Source organism: Lepidochelys kempii, chromosome 8 (genome assembly GCF_965140285.1).
Source record: "Lepidochelys kempii isolate rLepKem1 chromosome 8, rLepKem1.hap1, whole genome shotgun sequence".
Taxonomy (NCBI): domain Eukaryota; kingdom Metazoa; phylum Chordata; order Testudines; family Cheloniidae; genus Lepidochelys; species Lepidochelys kempii.
The window spans coordinates 14,454,073-14,479,713 of NC_136387.1; the positions used below are offsets into that span (position 1 = coordinate 14,454,073).

The following is a 25,641-nucleotide window of genomic DNA, read 5'->3' on the forward strand; positions in this document are numbered from 1 at the left end:
AAGACCTGTCTACTAATACATGTAATCCAGCTCATGGAAAAGAACATGAGCCGTTACAGCCGACAAAATGTTAACATCTAAGTTAGAAGACATAAGTGGCTATTGTAGAATTATAGGACTGGAAAGGATCTCGAGAGGTCATCTGGTCCAGTCCTCTGCACTCGTGGAAGGTCTAAGTATTATCTAGACCATCCCTGACAGGTGTTTGTCTAACCTGCTCTTAAAAATCTCCAATGACAGAGATTCCACAACCTCCCTAGGCAATTATTCCTGTGCTTAATCACCCTGACAGTCAGGAAGTTCTTCCTAATGTCCAACCAATTGCAGTAAGGGAGGTTTAGAAGTCCATTGCTTCTTGTCCTATCCTCAGAGGTTAACGAGAACAATTTACCTCCCTCTTCCTGGTAACAACCTTTTATGTACTTGAAAACCGTTATCATGCCCCCTCTCAATCTTCTTTTCTCCAGACTAAATAAAGCCACTTTTTTCAGTCTGACCTCATAGGTCATGTTTTCTAGATCATTTTTGTTGCTCTTCTCTGGACTCTCTACAATTTGTCCACATCTTTCCTGAACTATGGCACCCAGAACTGGACCCAATAATCCAGCTGAAGCATAATCACCGCAGAGTAAAGCGGAAGAATTACTTCTTGTGTCTTGCTTACAACACTCCTGCTGATACATCCCAGAATGATGTTTGCTTTTTTTTTTTTTTTTGCAATAGTGTTACACTGTTGACTAATATTTAGTCTGTGATCAACTATGACCCCCAGATACCTTTCCGCAGTATTCCTTCCTAGGCAGGTCATTTCCCATTTTGTATGTGTGCAACTGATTGTTCTTTCCTAAGTGGAGTACTTTGCATTTGTCCTTATTGAATTTCATCCTATTTACTTCATGCCATTTCTTCAGTTTGTTCAGATCATTTTGAATTTTAATCCTATCCTCCAAAGCACTTGTAACCCCTCCCAGCGTGGTATCGTCCACAAACTTTGTATGTGTGCTCTCTATGCCGTTATCTAAATCAATGATGAAGATACTGAACAGAACCAGACCCAGAACTGATCCCTGAGGGACTGCAATTGATATGCTCTTCCAGCTTGACTGTGAACCACTAATAATTACACTCTGGGAACGGCTTCAGAGTGACAGCCATGTTAGTCTGTATTCACAAAAAGAAAAGGAGTACTTGTGGCACCTTAGAGACTAACCAATTTGTTTGAGCATAAGCTTTCGTGAGCTACAGCTCACTTCATCGGATGCATACTGTGGAAAACACAGAAGATGTTTTTATACACACAGACCATGAAAAAATGGGTGTTTATCACTACAAAAGGTTTTCTCTCCCCCCACCCCACTCTCTGGGAACGGTTTTCCAACCAGTTATGCACTCACCTTGTAGTAGCTCAATCTAGGTTGTATTTCCCTAGTTTGTTTATCAAAAGTTTTACTAAAGTCAAGATATACCACATCTACCGCTTCCACCACATCCACAAGGTTACCCTTGTTACCCTGTCAAAGAAAGCTATTAGGTTGCTATGACACAATTTGGTCTTGACAAATCTATGCAATTACTTATCACCTTATTATCTTCTAGTTGTTTGCAAATTGATTGCTTAATTATTTGCTCCATTATCTTTCCAGGTACTGAAGTTAAGCTGATTCGTCTGTAATTTCCCTGGTTGTCCTTATTTCCCTTTTTATAGATTGGCACTATATTTGCCATTTTCCAGTCCTCTGGAATCTCTCCCATCTTCCATGACTTTTTGACGATAATCACTAATGGCTCAGATATCTCCTCAGTCAACACCCTGAGCATTCTAGGATGTATTTAATCAGGCACTGGGGTGATTTAAAGACAGCTAACTTGTCTAAGTGATTTTTAACATGTTCTTTCCCTATTTTAGCCTTGATCCTTCCTCTTTTTCACTGGCATTCACTATGTTAGATGGGCCCTTCAAAGTTCCTATGACCAAAAAAACAAATAAGTATCAAAAACAGAGAAGCTAAATTACCTCTTTGCATCAGTCTTCACTTCAAAAGATGCTGATAAGATACTTAGGGTAAAATCTTGTCCCCTACTGAAGTAAATGGCAAAACTCTCATTGAATTCCTTGGGGTCAGGATTTCACCCCTACTCTTCAAGTAATAAAGATGAGACACTATCAAAGTTTGAAGTGCCAAAAGACAAGGCGCTGGAACAAACTGAAGTACAGAAGAGCAATACATTATAAGGACTGGATGTTATTTGCCTGAGAGTTCTGAAGGAATTTAATAATGGATAAGGCTGAACTGTTAACAAAAATATGCAATCTCATTAGAAAAGATTGCTATTCCATATAACTAGAGGGTGGTTATCTTTTTAAATCTTTTTAAAAACAACCCCCCCCCCCCCCCCAAAACAGTGGTTGGGGTGATCCTGGAAACTACAGATCAGTAAGCCTTGTTTCAGTACCAGGTAAAATTGGCTATAATTAAAATCATAGTTAAAACAGATTACAAAACACGTAGATTAAGCATTTTACATGGGTAGAGAGAATGTATTGGATTAGTTCTGATCCGGTATGCTAGTTCTTATTCCTCCCACCACCCAAACAAGTGATATGTTCTCTCCCAATTACAAGATATTCTAGATTAACAACAAGATCCTCTGAACAGGATTACATTACTTAATGTACGATATATTTAAAAGAACAAGAAATTTGCCACTCAAGTACTCTTGATTAGCAGACTGCTGTAAAAATGGATACCTCTATATGCCGCCAAAATTATTATTTAAAAGAGATGTGAATATTAAAGTACACGAAATACATGTGGAATACATCCTAGAATACTTAAGGAGCTGGCTGAAGAGATCTTTGACCCATTAGCAATTATCTTTGAGAACTCATGGAGGACTGGAAAGATACCTGATGACTGGAAAAGCCAAAAAGAGTACCTATCTATAAAAAGGGGAATAAGTACCACCCAGGGAATTCGAGACCAGCCAGCTTAACTTTGGTACCCAGAAAGATAATGGAGCAAATAATCAAACAATCAATTTGCAGGCACCTAGAAGTAAATAAAGGCAAAGTAACAGTCAACATGGATTTGTCAAGAACAAATTATGTCAAACCAACCAAATGTCCTTCTTTGACAGGTTAACAAGCCTGGGGGATGGGGGTGGGAGGGAGGAACAGTAGATGTCATTTACAGTATCTCGACTTTCGTAATGCTTGTCTCACGTAACCCTCTCAAATCTATAATTCTAAGATTCTGTGCCCTGTTTCCCCTCACTTTGGGGCAATTTATACCCCCGGGGCATACAGAAGGAGCACTGCCTATGCTGCCCAAGCACAGGAATTGCCACTTTCCCAGACTCCGTTCTGCCTCGGTGCAGGGGACTAGACTAGATGACCTACTGAGATCCCTTCCAGTCCTGCATTTCTAGGATTAAGAAAACATAGCACAATCTTGGCATTTCTTTGGGATATCTCTTACACCTTCTCATCCACTTAGTATAAAAGAGTTAAACTGCTGTGTTTCAGAGAAAGGGCAATGTTAGTTTAAAATATACAGTACTGTGCTATTAATAAGGAAGAGGTTGAGATGTAAGTGATCACCACTTCTTGGTAGATACTTGTGTATTTTATAATTTATTATATTATTTGCAGTACGTATTATTTCCATTAAATTTTTATATTTAAAACGTGAGACAAGATGAGTGAGGCAATATCTTTTATAGGACCAACTTCAGTTGGCGAGAGACAATTTTTCGAGCTTACACAGAGCTCTTCTTCAGCTCAGGGAAATGTACTGAGTGTCACAGCTAAATAAAATTTACCTCCCAGGCTAATCTTTTGAAAGTGTGGTACAGGTTTCCTTTGAAATTCTCATAGAAAACCTTCACAACGCCTTTAAAAGTCAAGCCTAGGAAATTAATTCATAACTTTGCTAGACACTAACAAACATGGACTGAATAGAGAGACTGGATTTATGGCTTATTACAACAGTCTACAGCCCACTAAAACCACCCCACAGCTTCCCCCTACCCCAAATGACTGGAGAGGTGTTAACAGGCCACTTAACACACATTTCAAGGAACCATTCAAGGTGAACTACTTCTGCTAAACAATCTGTTCTACCTTGTATTTCACTGTGATGCTCTGAGTACGGACAAGTCTACAGTACAAAATTAAGTCAACATAAGTTACATCGATGTACAGCACCTGCAGTAATTAAATTGATTTGTGCATGTCCGCACTAGCTCCTTTTGTCAGCGGTGCATGTCCTCACTAGGAGCGCTTGTACCGATTTAATTGTCAGTAGGGGCATTTGTGGGGCACTGACAGCCCAAGCCCTGGTGTGGTTGGGATCTGGCTGTCTGGCACCAGGGACTGACAGCTAGAACAGTCTGATGTAAGCAATGCAGTGTCTAAACTACACTGTTAGTGACCTAACTACATCAACCCAAGTACTATGCCTCTCATGGAGGTGGAGTTATTAATTTGGTGTAGTGGGAGACTTTCATCAGTGGGAGCAACATTGCAGTGTAGACGCTTACAGAATTAGGTCAACATAACCTGCCTTAGGTTGACGTAACTCTGTAGTGTAGACCAAGCCTCCATTTCCTAGACCTGCTGAAGAGCTCTGTGTAAACTCAAAAGCTGGTCTCTCTCACCAGCATTAATTCACCCACTTTGTCTCTCTAATATCCTGGGACCAACTTGGCTAAAATGTTACATTTAAAAAACATCCTAGCTGCTTCCACATAATGACAGAATTTTTTTAAACCACCATATGCCATTAGATTATAAATTATGTATTATTAAAGTTAAATTTTACAAAAGCTGTACTTTTGACAGTGATCCCCTGAAACGTGTAAATTGTTGTGACCTGGTTCTAGTTTTTCCACATCTGTCAGAAATGCTTACTAAATAAATGACTACCCTTATGAGACGGATTATAAAAAACAAACCGTAATTTATTTAGTGCATATTCCATCTATGCCCATTGGGATGATTATTTTTTTAAATTAAAAAGGCTGGTAACATTGTCTATCAGACTGAGTATTGGACTGGGAACTACTACTGCTCCTGATCTGCTAGGTCTCCTTGGTCTCTGTCTCAGTCTGCCCACCTGCCAAACGGGGATAAATGTATCTACCTAGCAGAAGTAATGTGAAAATAAACTCATGTCTGGTTATAAATAGAGTACAAATCTATGTAAACGGTAAAATGTCTTCTGCGTGAGTGACGGAAAGGGAGGGATAAACCTTCGCATTATAAAATCAGTTTTTCATCCTGTTAGGGGGAAAAAATCCACTGATATTTCCAGAGAGTAGAAATACTGCTGTTGACACACAACTCTGAGAACCTGCAAGGATATACTAAGAAAAGAATCTGTAAACTATACAAATGAACATGCAAACTTCCACTTTCACAAAACTAAATTAACTAAGCCAACGTTGGTCCATTTTTTTCCTTTAACCATTTTTAAATTACCTACATTAAGAGGAAAAATATGAATGCACAGAGAAGGCAATATAAGCAAAATGCAAGAGGAACTCTGCACTGTTATTGCAATTTGCATTTTAATTATTGTAAATTCATGTAGTTTACTAAAATAACCCTCTTAGCTTCAAGTGCTTTTCCCCATAATACCAAGTAACAGTCATTGGGAAATTAAGAGTTTAAAATACTTTAATAAAGTTAAATTAAAACTATTTGGGAGACAAATGACTAATATGGGACTAGATCTGCAGCTGCTGTGTGTATAAAACTTCCTCTGACATAAATAGGAGTTCCAGACATGCACCAGCTGCAAACTCAAGTGTCTGAACAGTGGCACTTAACAAGTTATGTTTTATAAAAACAAAGATTAACCTTATTCTTAATCATGAGTCACACTACATTTAATTGCAGAAATTTGCATATTTAAGAGGTTAAGGGGGCAACATGGAGAGTCCCCATGCATAGGAATAACAAAAGGGAGTTTTAGACTGGGGTAAACCTACTGAAACTCTGAACTATGAACAAATAAAAGTTTAGTTCTAGGTTAGGTCTTCACAGCAAAAAACAAAACAACAACAAAAAACGGTGTTTTATTAACTTGGGGTAGCTAACTCAGATTAAATTAGCAGTGTGCAGACAATGCAAACGGCATTTAACTAGGGTTAGCAGCTTGAGTTATAGGCTATACAATACCTGGGGCTGAATTCAAGCTGCCAACTTGAGTTATAAGTTGAACTGTTGTGTCTTCACTGCAATTTTAGCCCAAGTTAAGAACACACTTTTGTGTCTGTGTGTGTCCATGCGCAATGGAGAAATACCCTTAGAGATTAAAAAGTTACATGTGCCAGACAGCATTCAGGCTACGTCTACACAAGGATAAAAAACCTGCGGTACTACTGCAGCTGGCCTGCGTCCACTGACTTGGGCTTGAGGGGTTGAAAAATTGTTGTATAGTTTCAGGCTCGGGCTGGAGCCCGAGCTCTGGGACCTTCCACCCTCGCAGGGTCCCACAGCTTGGTTCCAGACCAAGAGTCTATACAACAACAATTTTTCAGCCCGGCAGCCCAAGCCCCGTGAGTTTCAGTCAGCTGACCAAGGCCAGCTGCAGGTTTTTTTTAATCCCTGTGTAGACATACCCTCAGAGTCAGACATACCCTGTGTAGACATACCCTCAAACTCACATAAATAATGCTACGTTGTATACTTATGACCTACAGAGCATCCCAGTGTCAGGGGGCAAAGAATTCAATGGTATCAGGTAATGAGTTTCAGCTGGCCTGACCAATTCGGTGTACCCCAACTCACTATGGTTATAATCTGTATTTAAAAAGTTGTCATGTAAGATATCATTGGAAAACTACTAACTCACAGATCATTAATATTCCTGCATAATGGATACACAGAGTGTACATAAAAAGTTATGAATATATGCTGAAATTATGAGAGGCATGTCAGGGGAGTTGGTAAACAGGTCTGCCTTAGCTAAAGGAATATGTATTTGATTCTCTGACCAGCCCAGTCTTCAGGCAAAGACAACAATGGTCCATTTTTACAGATTAGGTAAACAAAAATATTAAGCTAACAACAAGTGTGGGAAGAAAGAACGTAAAGCTTCCTTTACTACCAGACTCCATGTCACCTTCTTCACAGCTTGAATAAACTTTACTTTGAGGGGTAAATCAGAAGAATCCATTTCAAAGGCTTACTGCTCTATAAAGGCAGGGGGGCTGAATCTCAAGTGATAAACAATTGAATCAACTGATTGTATACAATATTACTTTATTATACAAATGTATAAAGTGAGGCTTTTTTCTGGAAACTAATGGCACAGTGGTGATCCATATGATTGTGAAATGTATGTATTAACACTATATGAGAAATATGAATACTTAATGATATTATGCTTTACAGTCTGTGGCCAAACAGGGAGAAACAGGTTCCCTCTCAGACAGGAGAGATGGCAGCCATTTACCTGTTTCCTATGCAAATTAAGCAAGGTGTGACCAAAAACAATGGAAGTCTCATTTACACAGAAATCAACAAGGGGATGAGAAGACACAGGAAGAAAAAACAGCAGGAGGTCATCCTACCTCTTGAAACAAAGCTACTGAACTTTGGAAGATATAAGCAAAGACAGAAGTCATCTTTGGCATCCATCACAAGACAGACACAATGGAACAGAGCTCTTGCAACCTGAGAAAGATGGGTCCTTCAACCACATGCAGGAGGTTTTAAGTCTCTGGAAACTGAACATAGGTGAAAAGCATGCTTTGGCAAAGATATTTTACCCTCTGTGGGAGTTCCTGACTGAGGAAAAGCTAGCCATGGCTGGGAAGAACACAGACTGGTCAGAGAAACCATCTTGAACAAAGCTTGTACCATGCTAGATTAAGTTTTAGATTTTTAGATGTGTGTTTTCACATTTATTTGCTTGTAATCCTATCTTTATTCCTTTTACTTGGCATCACTTATCTATGTTCTATTGTTAATGAATTTGTTTTATTTTTACTCTAGACCAACTCAGTGCTGTGTTTAAAGGGAAGGGTGTATTTACCCCAATTAATAAGCTGTGATGTGCTTTTTGTCTCTTTACAAGAACAAATGAACCATATTATTTCTCTGAACTGTCCAGGAGACGGATAGGACGTTACAGAATACATGGCTTTGGGAAAATTCGGGCCTGGGAGTGTGTTGGGGTCACCTTGCTGGTTGTAGCCAAGACCAGAGTAGGGCTGTAGATTGCTTGCTGGGGTCAGAGCTGCTGAACAAGTGCTGTCTAGCACACAGACCCTTCAGGTGTGATCTGCATGCTTGTAGGCTCGGTGTGAGCATTGTAAGGCAGGTTGCAGGACAAGTCATGACCACCCCTGCTTGGTCTAGACTGCCCCCCAAGACTCATGGACTACAGGACTTTAAATACAAATACCTAAAATGAACTGATTTATACCATGAATGTAACACAATGCGTACAATATGGAATAATGTGATCATTAAATAGGTCTTAGATACAAGATCTATCAAACCACATTCAGCCTCTATCGAAGAGCAGTTAGCAGCAGGCAGAAAAGTGAAATAACGTACTGCAATTATTAATTATAATCTTGTCATGGGGCAAATTTGTTGGAAAGTTTGTAAACAACTTTCCAGCTTTGGGAGGGATGCTATTGCAATGTCTTGCCTATTGCGAACTACAGTCAAAGTTTCTCTACACCACATTTAATCACAAACAGTTAAATATATAAGGTTTTTAAGAGTTTGATTCCTGAAAATCTTTTCACACATTGTCTACTGCTTGTTATTTTTTCATCATTTGTTCCTGAAAAGCTGACATTGATCAAGTTGCAACTGCAATCACAATTATATATAGAGATATCCCCAGTGCATAGTGTTATAGACAGATATAAGGACGGTAATTATGAACTACTGTCAGATGGTAAAAATGTATGTATTGATATGCTCAAATGTGAAAAGGTAATTATGAGAGAGTCAATGGTTTATCTGAGATTTTCAAAACCTTAGGGAACCAATGATCTTATATTAGCAGTATATTCGCTACTCAGTGTGCACAAGTAACTCACACCAACGCTAATGGGAGTTATATCTGCATATGAAGAAGAAACCATATTATTTAATACAAGATATTTTACCTAATTATTTTACAAAACTTTGACTAAATTTAGTGAAATCTGCACACACTTTTTTCCTTTTTATAATTTTGTTACTTGCTGAATGTGGAGCAGGTAAATGTATTCTATTATGTTTTGATTTCTTAGTCATCAGTCGATTTGTCCACTGAAAAGCTTTTTTGCTACAGAAATTATCTGAAACTGTCATACAGGTAGCAAAATCTCATGATCTATAAATGATACTGGTTTTTACTTCAGTCAGCTGTTAACCAGCTGAGATAACCAACTGACATATTTTCTTCCAGAAATGTAGTTTGTGCAACCAAACTCCATGGAATTAAACTTGGTGCCTAAAATAGCTGACATTGTCAATTCTTGTACCCGTCAAAATCATACAGACAGAATCACAGGATCTGTTGGTCACAAGATTCTCTCTTCCTTACAAAGTGGTCAAAGGATGAAAACTTTGAGAACTACTATTTTCTGTGCTGATTCAGCCTTAAATAGAAATGCAATGGATGAAGAAAGATGTATATTTTGTCACAATCACAAAGGCTAGACCTTCATCCATGATCAAACCCTTAGGCATTTCCCAGAGCTAGGAGACATAAATTCTCATTTCAGTGACTAGCTCAGTTTGTTTACTAATTCTTGACACAGAACAGAATACATCACACATCCTGAAATGAGGAGATACAGGAAGCTGAACCTAAAGTATACACAATTACAGCAACAATAGCCTTTCTGCTTAGAAGACAAATGCCAACATAACCTATACTCCCTGAAGTGCCAATGTTTTGGAATTTTTAAAATTATCTTCTAAAAACATTAATATTAATCACATGCCAAAAAACTAATTTACTCAAATATAGTCAGAAAGTAGTTGAATTTCAGGTTTAATGATTGTGTTTCAAATGCTTTGCAAGCCTCCCAACTAGAAGAGACCATCAAGGTTGTGGGTTTTTTGTTTTGGTTTGTATTTTTTTGTTTGAGAGAGTTACTTAATTTGTTTTCCTTTTTCTGGCCTGAAGACTCATTAAAATTTGGCTCCACTAAACCCTAATATTATAAAATAGCAGAAAGTATAATTTCTGGTAATGTGAACATTTTTCATGATAATTTGTTTGATTTATTGGTAATCTGATTTAATGTCAAATCAACAAAACATCTAGAACAGTTACTTTCAAATGAAACCTTTTGTGTGGACCACACACATACAACCCACCACTAACAGGATTTTAGCATGCAATTACACAACACTAGTGGAAAACAGAAACCTGCAGAAAAAATATTGTGGCCTGAGAATCACAGCTGTATTTACCTTGGCACAAAACAGATTTATATATTTAGTGTGGCAATATTTAGTGTGGCAAATACCCTACTGGATGGCTAATTTCATCTCACCAAATTCTGCTATTTTCAAGTAAACTCTCCAATCTTTATACCGAATTGAACAACAGGTGAAACATCAAGATATGCCTTCATATTGTACAGTAGCTGGGATTTCATAAAATACTTTTCAACATGATCTAAACTGAATAGAAAAAACAATCTCAACATTTTAGGATGAGTACTTGATTTAAAGATATTGCAAAAACAACAACCAAGTATCCATGGAGGTCTTTGAGGAGGACAATCCTTTTCACTGACCAATGGCCTTCTAAGCATTTTCACTATTACACACAACTGCAAATCCATAAACCAAAGCATTTTTGCTCTGAACTGCTGAACCTGAACTGTCACCTATAGCTATAAAATCCAAAGTGTTCTCCGTGTTCTCCAAGGAGAAAAATGTTTACAGATAAAATAAAAACAAACTAACATTTTTATCTCCTTCTGTCTTTGACCCTAAAAGACCCAAATGCTCAGACAATGAGAAACCAGCTAGGCTGATCAGTTTTTGTTAGTAGAAAACATGCTCACCGAAAGATAACTGCTAGCATCCACATTGTCTGTGATGGTCTGACGTTCTCCCCGCTGGTTAATCTTCCTAAACCTTCGTCGAGACTGCCTGAGGGGAACTTCTCTTTGCAGGATATTCTCTTCATTGTCTTTGGAATTCTCCACCTGAAATACATGTTCAGGATCCTGGTTAAACATCCAATTCTTCCATATTATTGAAAGTCGGTGGAGTTTTATTAAGCTCATGAGGAAGGCATTAACATTAGCTAAGAACAGTTAAGTCTTTCTTAGGAAACAGACTACACAAATTTCTTAAGCAAATGCTACGTGTCTTGAAATGATGTTATTACAATGAGCTGAAGGCCACAGTTTCCTTCCAGGAAACAGTAAAAAAAAAAAAAGTCCCCTCTCCCCGACGCATACATATCCTTTAGACAAAATCGTTTACAAGTTGTAAAGACTTCTCATTGCACTTACACATACTACACCATAACAATTAAAATAATTACATATTGCTCAGTTCAAGGGGCATCATCAACTCAAAAAAATACACTTGACCATTTTGTACTCCCTATGGTTATGACGTTGCTCATTAAAACATGTTAGCTACTTTGTTTTAAATAATATAATATGATTTTACGAAGCCTTTGCAGTGTAGACAGGGCACATCAGGCTTAAAAATGTGTTAGGACTGTCCGTGACACCTAGGTCCTAGCCCATCCATCCAACAACTATAAGATCTCATCCTTTATTAATTATCACTTCACTGAACAAATATAAAACAATTTTAAAAAGAAGTAACTAGAAACATCCGTGAGCGTTTCACACTCAACTTTATTTGGGTATAAAAATTTTTAAAAGGTATTTAAACATATGAACACAGGTAAACATTAAGTACTGTACCTGTATCTAGCTTGTTCTAACTCCATTTCCTTCCCCTCCCCCCCGTACCCCCCCCCCGCCCTCTAAAAAGCAGGCCCATCCTTCCACATTTCCTTCTGATGTCTTGGAAAAACATATCACAGCAGGAAACAGAACAGACATGTATATACAAATAAGGCTACATCCAAGCAAAGAATTCTTCTAACATATTTTTAATACACAGCAGTTTCTACTTTCTTATTTCACATATTTAAAATATTTAAATTTGGACATTCAAAAACACAGCTATAAAAAATTCCTACTGAAACAGAGACCGGCAACTTTATTGACTCTTAGCAGTCATCTCAGTATACCTTCATAAATTTACTCAAGTTCAGAAGTGTACAAGGAGGAATGGAAACAAAAAAGAGACAGAAAGAGTTGGAAGACAGTAAATAAGCAAGTAACTAAGAACACAGAAGTTATTCATGAATATGGCAAGCACAACCCACATTCTACATTAACTGAGGCAGCAGGTCTCTATGTCAGGAGGAGAACATAAACAACCCTTTACACTTTAAACTTTTTTTTTTTAAACACTGAGAAAAAAATAACATCACTTGAAAATAGACACAGTATAATTGCCTTTCTAGCAAGGCAATATACAAGAAGTTATGCTCATGACTGGTGAACTGACCAGGTGGACGCAAATCTGACATCACAGCTGGGAACAAAACAAAAAATTCAACCTCACACCACACTAGTACCAAAAAGGAAGCAACAAAGCAGGTGTCGCACTAGCATTTAACAATATTTCACAGGGATTTTATTATAGGTTTGCAAAGGCAGAGGTAAAAGACTAAAGCAAAAATTGGGTTTTTACTTATTGATAACACTACTGTCGGACCCATGAAAGTGGCCATGGCCAAAATCTTGAAGTTTAGCTTCTTATAAAACTGTCCTGTTAAACTAGCCAAAATAATTAAATATATTTCATTTCATCTTACATGCGCGTGCGTACACACAAACACACAATACATGCAGTGCTTTACTAAATGTATTATATGCTTCTAGAGTCAGGAATGGCAGAAGCTTCCTAAAAGTGTGCGTATGTGGGGCCGCCGGTGCCCAAAACCGTGGCCTCACCTCCCCACACTACCCCTTCCCCTGAGGCCCCGCACCTTCTCCCAAGGCCCCACCCCCATGCCACCTCTTTCCCCCAAGGCCCAGCACTGCCTCTTTCCCCTGAGGCCCTGCCCCCTGCTCACGCACGCCTCTCCCTCCCATCGCTCACCCTTACCACCAGTAAAAAGTGGGGCAACTGTGATGCCCTGACCTTCCCTGTTCTGATGTCCCTGTCTAGAGTCCTGTGAGCTGTCACGTACTTAGGACAAGGTGCTTAGCTTCATTGCACAGACTACAATGGGAACTGAGGGTGCTCAGCACCTTGCAGGAGCAGATACAACATTATATAGTTTTGACACTGAAGTTCACAACATGACTATCTATTCATTTTTCAGAGAGTCTTAGGACTGTGGCAAAATAATACTGTACTATACTGTGAAAGGAAGCTATTTTTCTTCCCTCATTCTAACTGAAAACTAAGCAAATTAGGCATGAAAATGTTTTTGCTTTCTGTTAAGAATTAATCAACCAACTGTTAGTGGAAACTAAGTAATTAAGGCACCTGCTTCCTTCAGTTAATATGGCTACTGTACAACTGAAAAGAAATACCAAAAAAGCCGGGAAGCCCTTTGTACCACAGCACATGTAAGCATCCTATTTTCTACAGAATTCTGATTCCCGTCCAAAGCAGCAGAGGTCTCAAAACCTACACTAGTAGGCTATATTAGAGAGATCTTTATAAGTAGTTAGAGTTAATAAATGATCAATCAATTCCTGTAGAATCCAGCAAGTCAACAGATTGCTTCCACCAATGTGTTTATAATAGGCAGTGCAAGTAGTGATGCCTATAGTTAATGTAGCTTGCCACTTCCTATTATATAAAGACTGTGTTTTTGGGTGCTTATAACTTTGCCAAACTTAAACTGTTCAGGCTGAAGTTTTCCATACTGGATGTCTGCCTCAGGCAGAATTTGTTTTGAAAGTTTCTGCAAAAACGATTCAGCCATTTCTGAGAAAAAGGTTAGCAAAAACAAAAAAAACATTGTTTTGCCCATGTAAAAGATTTCTTCCAAGAGTAGCCCTAGCAGGGTCTTGAAATCTGGCAGTGGGATCACTGTAGTGTCAATAATATGACTTTTGCCATAAAATATCCCCAAACCTGGCCACGTTATAAACCTCTGAAAATCTCAGTTCACCCAGGCCCAGTAAAGACTTGTTAGAAGTTTGCAGCTCAATTCTCCAAAAATTCTAACTATGCTGAACATGCTCCATCCCCTCATAGCTCCTATGGGCAGACCAGACCACATATGCATCATCCCCACAGAGTGGCTGAGCATGCTCCATCCTGGGGCTGCAGAGCTTTAGCAGGACTTTCCCTTGCAACTGCTTCTTCCACCTGCCTAGGGTCACTGTGGCACTAAGCACTGTAACTCAAAGCAGAGAGATTGTCTCTCATGTGCTCTCAGTGTTTCTCCTGCTGATCCCAGGCAGTGTGTGTTGGGGTGGGTAGGGAGGATTGAGAAGGAGAGGCTAGGAGGGGTTGGGGGACAGAAGCAGAGGAACGGGCCAAGGGACAGGAGTCAGACAGAGGAGTGGGGTGGATAGACGGGGCAAGAGCTGGGGAGGGGGACGGAAGAAGCAGTAGCAGAATAGGGAGGAAGGGAACAGGCAGGAGCCAAGCTCCTATGGAAAATATAGGATGTAATGATCATGTAATTAAAGACTAACATAATACCTACAAAGAAGCTGATTAAAGGTGCACAGGCAAATTTAACTCTCAAATTTCCAAACTTTTGAATGCTTGACTTTGAAACTTTAATGTTTCTAATGTAATTTTTTGGGATATAATCACCATTTATATAATACACACTCCTCATGTCTGTAACATGCTTATAACATCTATTAATCATCATCAACTATTTATAAATAAAACCTTAATACAAAGCATTACATAGACATTTGATACCCTCCACTAGCTCCTGGTGACCAAAACGGATCTACATCTCTGAAAAATTTGAGATGCATGTCTTTAATGAAATTAAATTGCTGAAAAAAAAAATCATGGAAGAGATTAAGGCAGGAAAAAAATTATACAAAATCCAAGAATATTCTTAGCAGGGACTGAAATTCAAGCCAGCCTAACTCACTAGAAATTTGTCTCTTTTTTCCCTCCTCTTTGTGATACTCTCAACAATCTATTCTTCAGGCCAGGCTCCTTCTTACAGCGGCCTGAGAGGAATCATACTATAAATAGGAGCAGAAGGGGAAGCAGGTATTTTAGTAGAAAGGACACCTACCCTTTCCCATATTAATTCCCTAGTCAAAGGGGTGCTAATAAAATAAAATAACTCTACAAAGTGAATGGAAGCTCTTCCTCTATTTTTCTTGTTTGTGCTGACACACTTTTCACACCATATAAAGCACTGTTTGGAAAATATTGTCCATTAAAATACATTTGAAGTGGTTTTGTAAAATTTGCCATTTTGCTCCAGGAAATTACTATGTATGCCAGTGCTACAGGGTGAGCACAGCCAGTACCTCATCAGCTTACTCCAACTTGACTTATTTGAAGGCAGAGGAGCAGCAGAGTGGCTTACCCACTAACATCTCCAGGACAGGAAAGCTGCACCCAAGAGAACAGTAAGAGTGCTGGGAATGGTGAGGGTTTGAGGGATACTTCCCTGGCAAGGATGATCTCTAAAAAGACAGGCTGTGGGGGTTCCCTCTGAGAAGAGTGGGGCTTCACACCATCAAGAAGGACTAAAGTGGCTGTGCTGACAGAGGGACAGAAGAGGTCTGAGAAGGAGTGTAGGTATGAAAGAAGACACCAGAGTATGGTATGGTGAGACTCCCAGCAGAGGCTGATAGAAGGTCCTGTTAGGAAGAGTAAGGACTTAAAAACTATATCCATTCAGTGTGGGAAATGGATTATATCTGGGACTTTTTGTTATGGACTGAGTTGCACTATGATTTTATTAATAAACCAACCCAAAGGAAGGATATTATTGAAGCAAGACAGCCTGAAGTGGAATCATTGGGTTACCTGAGGGGGGAAACTGAGGCAGTCACACGTATCCTGCTATGACCAGCCATAAGAGGACACTCCAGGTGGGACCACCCTCTGATAGCCATTAGTAGCAATGCTTCCACCTTTTCTAAACATTAAATAACCATTCCTTTTGCATACTGTTTCTTAAAAACGATGAGCTTCATCACTCCATGGAGGTGTCAACCTGCCACTGTTGTAGATATTGGAATGCGCTCACTTGTCAAACCTGATGATGGATATTGTGAGGAGAAGTGGGTGGGGGAAATGGAGGAAAGATATAAGCCCTCATGCTTCATGCCATTAGCAACCTCTAATTGAGAGATGCTCGGGAAAAACTTCCCACTTGGGCTGGTTATTCAAAATTATTCATTACAGGGTTTCATGCACCTTTCTCTGAAGCATCTGGTACTTGCCTGGTACATAGAACACTAATGTGATCCTATATGGAAATTCCTGTGTTCCTGTGAAAAGAATGAAGTGTTGGGGAGCCTTGAACATTCTCTATTCTCAAGAACAGGGAATCAGTTGTCTTTTGATTTCCAAAATGCATGGCTCCACAAGAGATGAATTGCCAACTGTCAAAGGATTAAAATATAGATATTGCAGACTTGATACAGTGCTCATGGGTAACAATACAGGTTCACTAAAATGGAAAGTGGAACCCAGCACTAAGTAAAATATATTTTGGAAACATCTGAAGGTAGAGAGGATCACAGCAGAGAGCCTCTAACATGCCTACTTTAGAGGATGACTTTTTGGCCAAGAGGTGGCTATAAATTTCTAGAATTAGGACATCAAAATTTAGGAGAAAATGCCTTTTTGACATAATTAGTTAGGAATATAAATCAAAGAATATTGTCACACTGATGTATAGGTCAGACAGAACAGAAATAATATGGGTCTGCAGTTAGCATGTGGTAACTTCTATAAAAAGCTTTGAGTCTTGCGATGTATTAGATGTGTTTTTGAAAAGCAGAGCGACTCACACAATGAGCCAGTTTTTCAAGACAGATGATGATGATAAACCAAAGGGAGTTAGATAACCATTATTCTCAGTAGATATCATGTGATCCAACTTTAACCTAAACATGCTGAGCGGACACAAAAGATGATGAAAAAGAGTAGGTCACAGGCATACATCAAAGCAGGAAATGTATGTGACAGCACACTATTAAAAATACAAATGAAAGACTCATATTTTTAAAACGCATTTTTTGTTCTTTAAATTACACTATGCTTGTAGACATATCGTTCTTTTAATGAATCATGCCTACTTCTCTACAAAATACATATCAACATCCATGCCTTATGTGGAATAAGAAAGCAGTAGCATGAACTAGATGATGCAAGAATAATGCTTTTATAAGTACACTGCTACTAGATGCGTTAGAGTTGAAAATTACATTTCATAACTACCAGTTGAAAATACAGAAATAGTATCCTAGAAAACTAATTATATCACTGGTCAGACATTTTCCTGCACAAAGAACAATATTGCTATCAGTATGAAGAACACGGAATCTTCTGTACAGTATAGGTATCTTTCTATTGTAGAATATCAATGCCTCTTTGTACAATTAACCTAACTTTTTATTCCACCATAATCACACAGAATTAAAGCAATTAAATAGTACCAGGAAATCTTTCAGCATTTAAAAGAAAGGGAATATATACCTAATTTAAACACTTACAAATATATTAAAAGAGCTATTAAAGGAATAGCTATACTGAAATGCTAAATTTTAAGAGGACTGGTAATGTAATTTTGTATTATGCAGTGGCATCAGTTACATTGGTTCTTAGGCACAATATAAAACAATGTTCATATGCTTATTTCTCAAAAACCTTCAGTAATCAGCTGGAAATTGAGAAAACTTGTCAATATACAAATCTGACAAGAAAAAATAAATTTATTATCTTTACACACACACCCATGCATGTACCTGCTCCCTTAAATTGCAAGAGAATTTAAAAGAGACGTTCATCTGAACTGGGGAAAAAATTTTGAACTAGGAAGAGAAAACCTACAACAATTTGACCATGTAAGTCTTAGACAATACTTTTCTGAAAAGAGGTTATTTCCTCAATAATTTTCAAATGATGCTGTTGTTTTTAGAAAATGGAACAATAATTTTACCGTTGAAACCAAACATACTGCAAGCTGAGATAGTGCAGCCGTGCCTAACTTGACAACTAAATTGAGTTCCGAGTTCAATCCACCTCTTTACAGTGGGGGTGGTCTATTTCAATATTGCCTGCCCTCAAAATTCAAAAATCATGAGTCAGGCCCCCCCACCCCCACATTCATGAGGCTTTAAGAAAAGATTAAGTTTTTTGGTCTATCATCTGATTTTTGATCTCTTCCTCCCCACTCCCAAATTGGCACCAATTTTGGCCTGACTGAAGGAGTTCACCCTGATACAACTGAAATCAAATTATGCAAATTTGTATAAAGCGCTGCCTGAGGCTACAAAGGGCTTACTAGCTTCTTCCAAAATGCTAATGAAGTTATCCTGTGCTTCACACTAATTAATTATGTGCCCCGGTATCTGCACATCAATTAATTTTATACCCTCATACCCACATCAATTCTTCAACCTCTGGTCCCACATCTACCCGTTTTATCCCAGCAGCTCCAGGGTCTCTTCACCCCCACACCCTCTTACCTCCCAGGATTGGGACTCATTTTGACAGATGCTTATATTGCAGGTAAATATGAAACATCAGTTGCAACTGTTAAACAAGTGTATCTCTAGCTTCATTCTATATTTAGGGCTCAATTCAGACAGATGGGTTTGCATCTCTAAGCACAGCAAGAGAATTTGGCAGATAAGACGGGGAGTATCATCTGAGTATCTGATATCAGAGCAGAACCTTTACATGTCTTTTTCTAAGTCACAGTAAAGAAAGCCACAGATAAACCTTGCTAATTTCTTTAGTTTACAAACACTAACAAGGGTGCGTGGATATTTACAGATACCAGAAATTAACCAGGCAATCTAGATTTTGAGAATAAAAAATTGTCATCTTGAAAAAAAATAATCTGCTATTGTTTTCCATCCCTGGAAGGTGCTCCTAATTTTTCACCACTCCCTTTTTGAGGTCCTTTATCATGATCACACAGGGGGACATGGTGGATTTTATTTCATAATCTTAATTTATTTGACCGGATAAGCCACTGTTAAAACAACATTAGGCATCTCTCTCACTACCAGGATACATGTCTGCCTCTGCAGCAGTCCATTAGCCTGAGAAGCAAAAAGCAGTTTTTAGATGCTTCTAAAGTACACAGTTACAGTATTAGTCTTTATTTTCAGTGTGTAACAGAAAAGACTAGAATGACTGATTTAACAGAGTAGTCTCTAGTCAAAGATGTAATTTTATTGACTTAGCATTGACCACTGCAGAGTTAGTACTACAAGAGCATTTCTGTATGGAGCAGCTTTCCCCATAAAGCATGATGCAAAGTGAAATTGAATAGGATCACATGATCTGACTCAATTTTACTCAACAACCAGTGTTAGCGGGTAACATCCTTCTGTTCACAAACACCATGCTGCTCTTGTGAAATCATCTGCTTGAACCTAAAGAAGAAAAAAGGAAGCACCAAGAATGAAAGTGGGGAAAGAGACCGCAATACAGTTAGATCTGCTGCAACTTTTGGCTACGTCAATTAGGATATGATTAAAACCATCAGTTTAACAATAAACAGGTCTATTTGTTAATCCAGTAAGTCACCTAGTTTCCTAAATATGATTTGCCATGGCCATCCATGTACTATCTGTTATCCTCATTAACTTAGCTTTGGCTGACCACATTTATGGCCTTTAAAACGGGTCAGTTCTCCGAGGAATCCCCTTAACAAATTGATTTATATTCTAGGAAGAAGGAGGAGATAACAAGAGATGTGAAAATCTGTCAGCAAACCTATTAGTAAACTATGCTGCATTTGTATGTGGTTAAGTGGCAAATACTTGTTGTTTTTATCTGGTCCTCATATAAAATCCTGCTAAATTTCTAAGCAAAAACAAAGAAACAACTGAAAACCAAAAATTAATTATGAGAGAAAATCAGGGAACTGAACTCAAGGCTCCTATGAGGCTGTGAAGATAATTACCAATGTGTACACCACCAGCCTGTCCCTTTTTTTTCCACTTTAAGTTCCATGTAGAAATGTGACGGGCTTTGTTGATTTAGTCTGTTATGTTTCGCTATAAAAGGTGAAAGCTAACATCATGGAGAAGAAACAATGTGTTTTAGTAATTTGCTCGTCCTAGGTGGAAAATACACTGAAGTTCCAGAAAGGAATTTAAAAGACCCAGATATTTCTCTGCACTGCCTACCTGGAATTTAAGAATACTTTTAATTGTATACATACTATTAAACACAAAGAGTTTAAAATACAGTACAGGAGTATAAAAGTTATGTATTTCTTTCCAGTAATGTCTACAATGTGCTTGATGGTTACCAAATAGCTAGACTGAGAAATTATATTTCTAGATATTAAATGAAATATAATTCATAAAAATATATTTATGGTATTTTTGGTTCAATTACAAACATTATCCAGAGGTGAAGGGATTTTCTGCAAATTTTAGAGGGCATGTTTTGATTTCTAAAATAGGATGTTTGAAACTTTAACAAAATATGAACCCTACCTATCCCAAGCTGGTATGATACTATCAAGTGAAATATCAAAACCAAAGGAACATGTAACTTTCTTGTGGCTCACGTGAAGTTAAGTTTGGAATGATCTGAATCAAGATACCAAGTGATCTGTCAGATTCAGGTAACACCTAAAGCACCACTTCTGAAAACATAACAAATAAATAAAACTGTGGAGCTGACCTAAATTGGAAGAAGAAAAGGAGTACTTGTCGCACCTTAGAGACTAACCAATTTATTTGAGCATAAGCTTTCGTGAGCTACAGCTCACTTCATCGGATGCATTCAGTGGAAAATACAGTGGGGAGATTTATATATATAGAGAACATGAAACAATGGGTGTTACCATACACACTGTAACAAGAGAGTGATCACTTAAGGTGAGCTATTACCAGCGGGGGGGGGGGGGGGGGGGGGGAAGCGGGACATCTTTTATAGTGATAATCAAGGTGGGCCATTTCCAGCAGTTGACAAGAATGTCTGAGGAACAGTGGAGGGGGGGAATAAACATGGGGAAATAGTTTTACTTTGTGTAATGACCTATCCACTCCCAGTCTCTATTCAAGCCTAAGTTAATTGTATCCAGTTTGCAAATTAATTCCAATCAGACGTCAAGAATTATAACATTCAAAAACCAGTTGGAGAACACTTCAATCTCTTTGGTCATTCGATTACAGACCTAAAAGTTGCAATTCTTCAACAAAAAAACTTCAAAAACAGACTCCAACGAGAGACTGCTGAATTGGAATTAATTTGCAAACTGGATACAATTAACTTAGGCTTGAATAGAGACTGGGAGTGGATGGGTCATTACAAAGTAAAACTATTTCCCCATGTTTATTCCCCCCCCCACCCCCCACTGTTCCTCAGACATTCTTGTCAACTGCTGGAAATGGCCCACCTTGATTATCACTACAAAAAGCCCCCCCCCCCCCCCCCCCCGCTGGTAACAGCTCACCTTAAGTGATCACTCTCTTGTTACAGTGTGTATGGTAACACCCATTGTTTCATGTTCTCTATGTATATAAATCTCTCCACTGTATTTTCCACTGAATGCATCCGATGAAGTGAGCTGTAGCTCACGAAACCTTATGCTCAAATAAATTGGTTAGTCTCTAAGGTGCCACAAGTACTCCTTTTCTGTTTGCGAATACAGGCAAACACGGCTGCTACTCTGAAACCTGTCATTAAATTGGAAGAGTGACTGTATACATTGGACCTCTTCCAACTGCCACTCAAATTGATGTAAAATATTTTCAGTTGGCTTCAATGGGAATTGGATTGGGCCAGCTGGGATCAAAACTCACATGGCCTTTCTGGATATATTTCAGACTTTTCTACATATTTCTTTGCAAAAATAGGTTGCATTTTGGTTTCTTCTTGAAAAAAAGTTTTGTTTTCAGTGTTGCTGTTTATTTTATTGTGAAATACATCATTTTGTGACTTTATTAAAGCTCCATTTGTTGGAATCAAGAGATTGCATGAAAATCTCAGCTTTCATTTTTAAAAATGTTAAGATTCTAGCCCTCATGGTTGAAGAGAAAAGCTAGAAAATATGAAGCAAGTGTACATTAATGGCACAGAAACCAAGAAAAATAAAAACAACCCAACTTTTATGTTTTGTTTTGTTTGTTTTTAAAAAGCTCATGATTTTAATCAGAAATCATGATTGGGAGGAGGAGGACGACTGAGGCATGGTTTTTTAGTACTTGAGTTCGCAATACTGGGTTTTACAATTATGCTGAAGACAGATCCCTACAGGAAAAATCTCAATCAGTTTCAGCTGAGTTTTGCAAATGACTACTACCTAAAGTCACCAGCCAGACAACTTCTGCATGTGATGTTTTAGTAGTAGCTATTTTCCCTTTAACAGCTTATCCTATCCATTAAGACTTAACGATTAAGTGTTCTTTTACACATATCTATATAGTTTTAAAGGGAAATTTACTGATAAGGGCATCAGTATTTCCTAGGGCTTGTACGCTTACAAGTATTTTGACCAGAGATTATGCTCTGTGTCATTTTGCAAATCACATTGGTAGCTAGTGAGTCATCAATTAGCATTTTAGGGAAAAAATCAAATAATATAGAATTTTTTTTCATGACACAGCAATGAGTCATTTCCCACTTCAGAGAGTTCTTACATCAGACAGGAGTTTCAACGCAAAATGCATGCAATTTGTCCAGACAATAATGTACCGGGTCTACTAATGAAACTATGCATTAATACTTTGTAACAAAAAAATTGTTCCTAAATTACTTATAAAGAATGAGCCAAATTCGTTTCTCAGTTAAAGGAGTCTAAATCCACTGACCTATATGGACATTTACACAAAGCAGAATTTGGCCCAAGAACTCTCCTCAAAATGTCTGTTTTCTACATTTAAAGGATCACAGTTATTGTAAATACATAAAACCTAAAAATTATCAGAGAAATGAAATTTGGAACTAGGACAGTCTCTGACTGTGGGATATAGAGGTTCCAGAGAACTTCAGATCAGTTTTACTTTAGAACAGTATAAAAATCTGGCTCAGCCCACCAGCCATGTACTGGGCAGCAGTAGTTAACAGGCAAAAATTTGAAGTGGTAATAAGCAAAATAATGCCTGAGGCATTTCACATAGTATTTCTGTACATATCATCATCAAAACAGCCCGAAAGGGTCCAAGAAATCATGAACATCACCACCACAGCTAACACTTGTTCTTGAGAACATACAGGACAATCACGAATTTACATGGCATTTTCTTACCTCAGAAATGTTGTGGAAGTGGCCCAAACTAATCTACTCCTCAGCCCCGGCTTCCTTTTTTCTTGTTATACTACTAATGCCAGCCATCCGTTAAATGCTTGTTATATTGCTGCTTTAAAATGACATTAATCTTAAAAGTCATGCTTCTGTCCGAAAACTTTCTACCTATTATTTTTACTTTTAACATCTAATATTCACTACAAATGAAAGAGAAAGACTAATTTTATCTAGTGCCTGATACTAAAGACTGCTTTAAAAAACTTAATTGTGACTTTCGTCATTGTTCTGACTTAAATTCATCTGATGTTAAAAAATGAACACACCCATTTCCTCCCTACTACTACTAACCCCTTCACTGCAATTAAACTGTGAGCTCTTTGGGGCAATAACCGTGAAATCTTACTTGTACTCTGAGGCATGTAGTACACAGCTACTGTAAAATAAGCAACCACCACTACAAGATATATTCCAAAACTTTAAACTCTGCCTCTAAAGGTATTAAGAGGCAATGTTCCCTCTTTAGTAATTTCCTTTCTTCAGTGTTTGGATTATAGTTCATCTCCCTCATCATACGGAGATAGGATCTTAGCCTTCTAATAATGTCACACACACCCAGCAGCAGGAGTGGGAGCTGGGGACAAGGGTGACACTAGACACATGCATCCGATGAAGTGAGCTGTAGCTCACGAAAGTTTATGCTCAAATAAATTGGTTAGTCTCTAAGTACTCCTTTTCTTTTTGCGAATACAGACTAACACGGCTGCTACTCTGAAACTAGCCTTGAAGTGAGTTTCTGCTCCAAATGACACATCAGGCTCTATGTTTGTGTCTCAAGGATTCCAGATCAAATTTTCTCAGTTCACAAGTAAAATGATGATTTTCCTAACTGTCATTAAAGCAAACTCACAGGAGATCTGAGAGTCAACACCTTCCACTCTGTCTCCTGCTCACTCACTCGCTGTGTTCTATTTAGAGGAAGGGGCTATTTTTTTAGGAGGCTGGGGCGGGGGGGAAACAGGGAGAAGAAATGTTCTTGGGTTGAGGACTTCTGTGCATGGAGAAGGGCTGGGTCCAATCTGTGCTTTCCCAAGGGCCTTCCTCTTTGACAAACTGGCGTTAGACTCCCTCCCTGCTGGCCTGTTTTTCAGTGTCAGAGTTCAGTCCCGACACTGAAGCAGAAGGGTACCTGAATCCTCAAAAAAGTCAGACACCTCCTGAGCCCCTGATGGGGGGCCTGGAACCCTTGCCACAGTCAGTCATGATGGATGCCAGCTAGGGGAGTGTAGGCATGTACGCTGTTCGTACCTCACATGGGCTATCAATGCTACTTCATTCAATAGCATGCCACCACGCTTCTTAGGCCTTTAAAGCTTGCTTCAGCCCAGCTACCGTGAGGATTCTCTCTCCAGCCAGTGAAGGATGTAACAACTGAAGACAGACTAGCTAGACCTCAAATTTGAGGTGTAATGTCACCAAAAGACTTCATGAACTGCCTCCATCTGCTCTTAGGGAGAAACTATACCCCAAGTGTCTGTGCTGGTACAGAACATTGAATAGAGAGTGTTAAAATCAGATAAGCCACAGACAGAAGCCAAATATTACTGGGCATCTGACACATTGTTCTTTATTGCTCAGATCCTGACCGTTGTCAGTATAGTCATTTCAAACAGGGTTTCTAAACTGTCACTATCAGTTTAACTTAAACATGTTTACAAACAAGGGAAGCTGGATTGGAAAGCTAGACTGAGGTAACCAATTAGGAGCCTTTCAGCCACCGCAGAGACATTATAGTCCCACAATAGTTTTGTATCGCACCTGACAGCGGCACAACAAAAAGACAAACCTAAGAAGGTCTGCCTGGTCCCAGTGCAATGCAAGTATATTCTGGAAGAGCCCTGTGTAGAGGATAATAATATTGGGAATGTACTCTGGGAAAGCAGCTCCAGTGTTCAAGCTGTTGATAGGATTTGTGTGTCAGTGTGGGTAAAACCCAAAATCACAATCCACAAACTGAATTTGGCAGTATTAATAATCCTAAAAAACCCAAAGCTTTTTCCATAGCTTTTCCAAAGCATGCAGGTATGCCGGGAACAGCAAAGGCAGAATAAATCTGAGATCCAAGAGTCAGATTTCATGCACTGGCTAACCTTCCGTACCAGTGGTGGAGCTA

At 38.6% G+C, this 25,641-nt stretch overlaps 1 protein-coding gene across 14 annotated transcripts in view; it reads right to left on the reverse strand.

Moving 5' to 3' along the window:
* The window catches only part of RAPGEF6 (Rap guanine nucleotide exchange factor 6), a 227,803-nt gene that overhangs the window by 130,904 nt on the left and 71,258 nt on the right, over positions 1–25,641 (reverse strand). For all 14 annotated transcript variants that reach the window (XM_073355612.2, XM_073355602.2, XM_073355601.2 and 11 more), the window contains one exon: positions 11,041–11,184. In XM_073355612.2, coding sequence (XP_073211713.1) covers positions 11,041–11,184 — 144 coding nt within the window. The remainder of the gene's footprint in view (positions 1–11,040; positions 11,185–25,641) is intronic.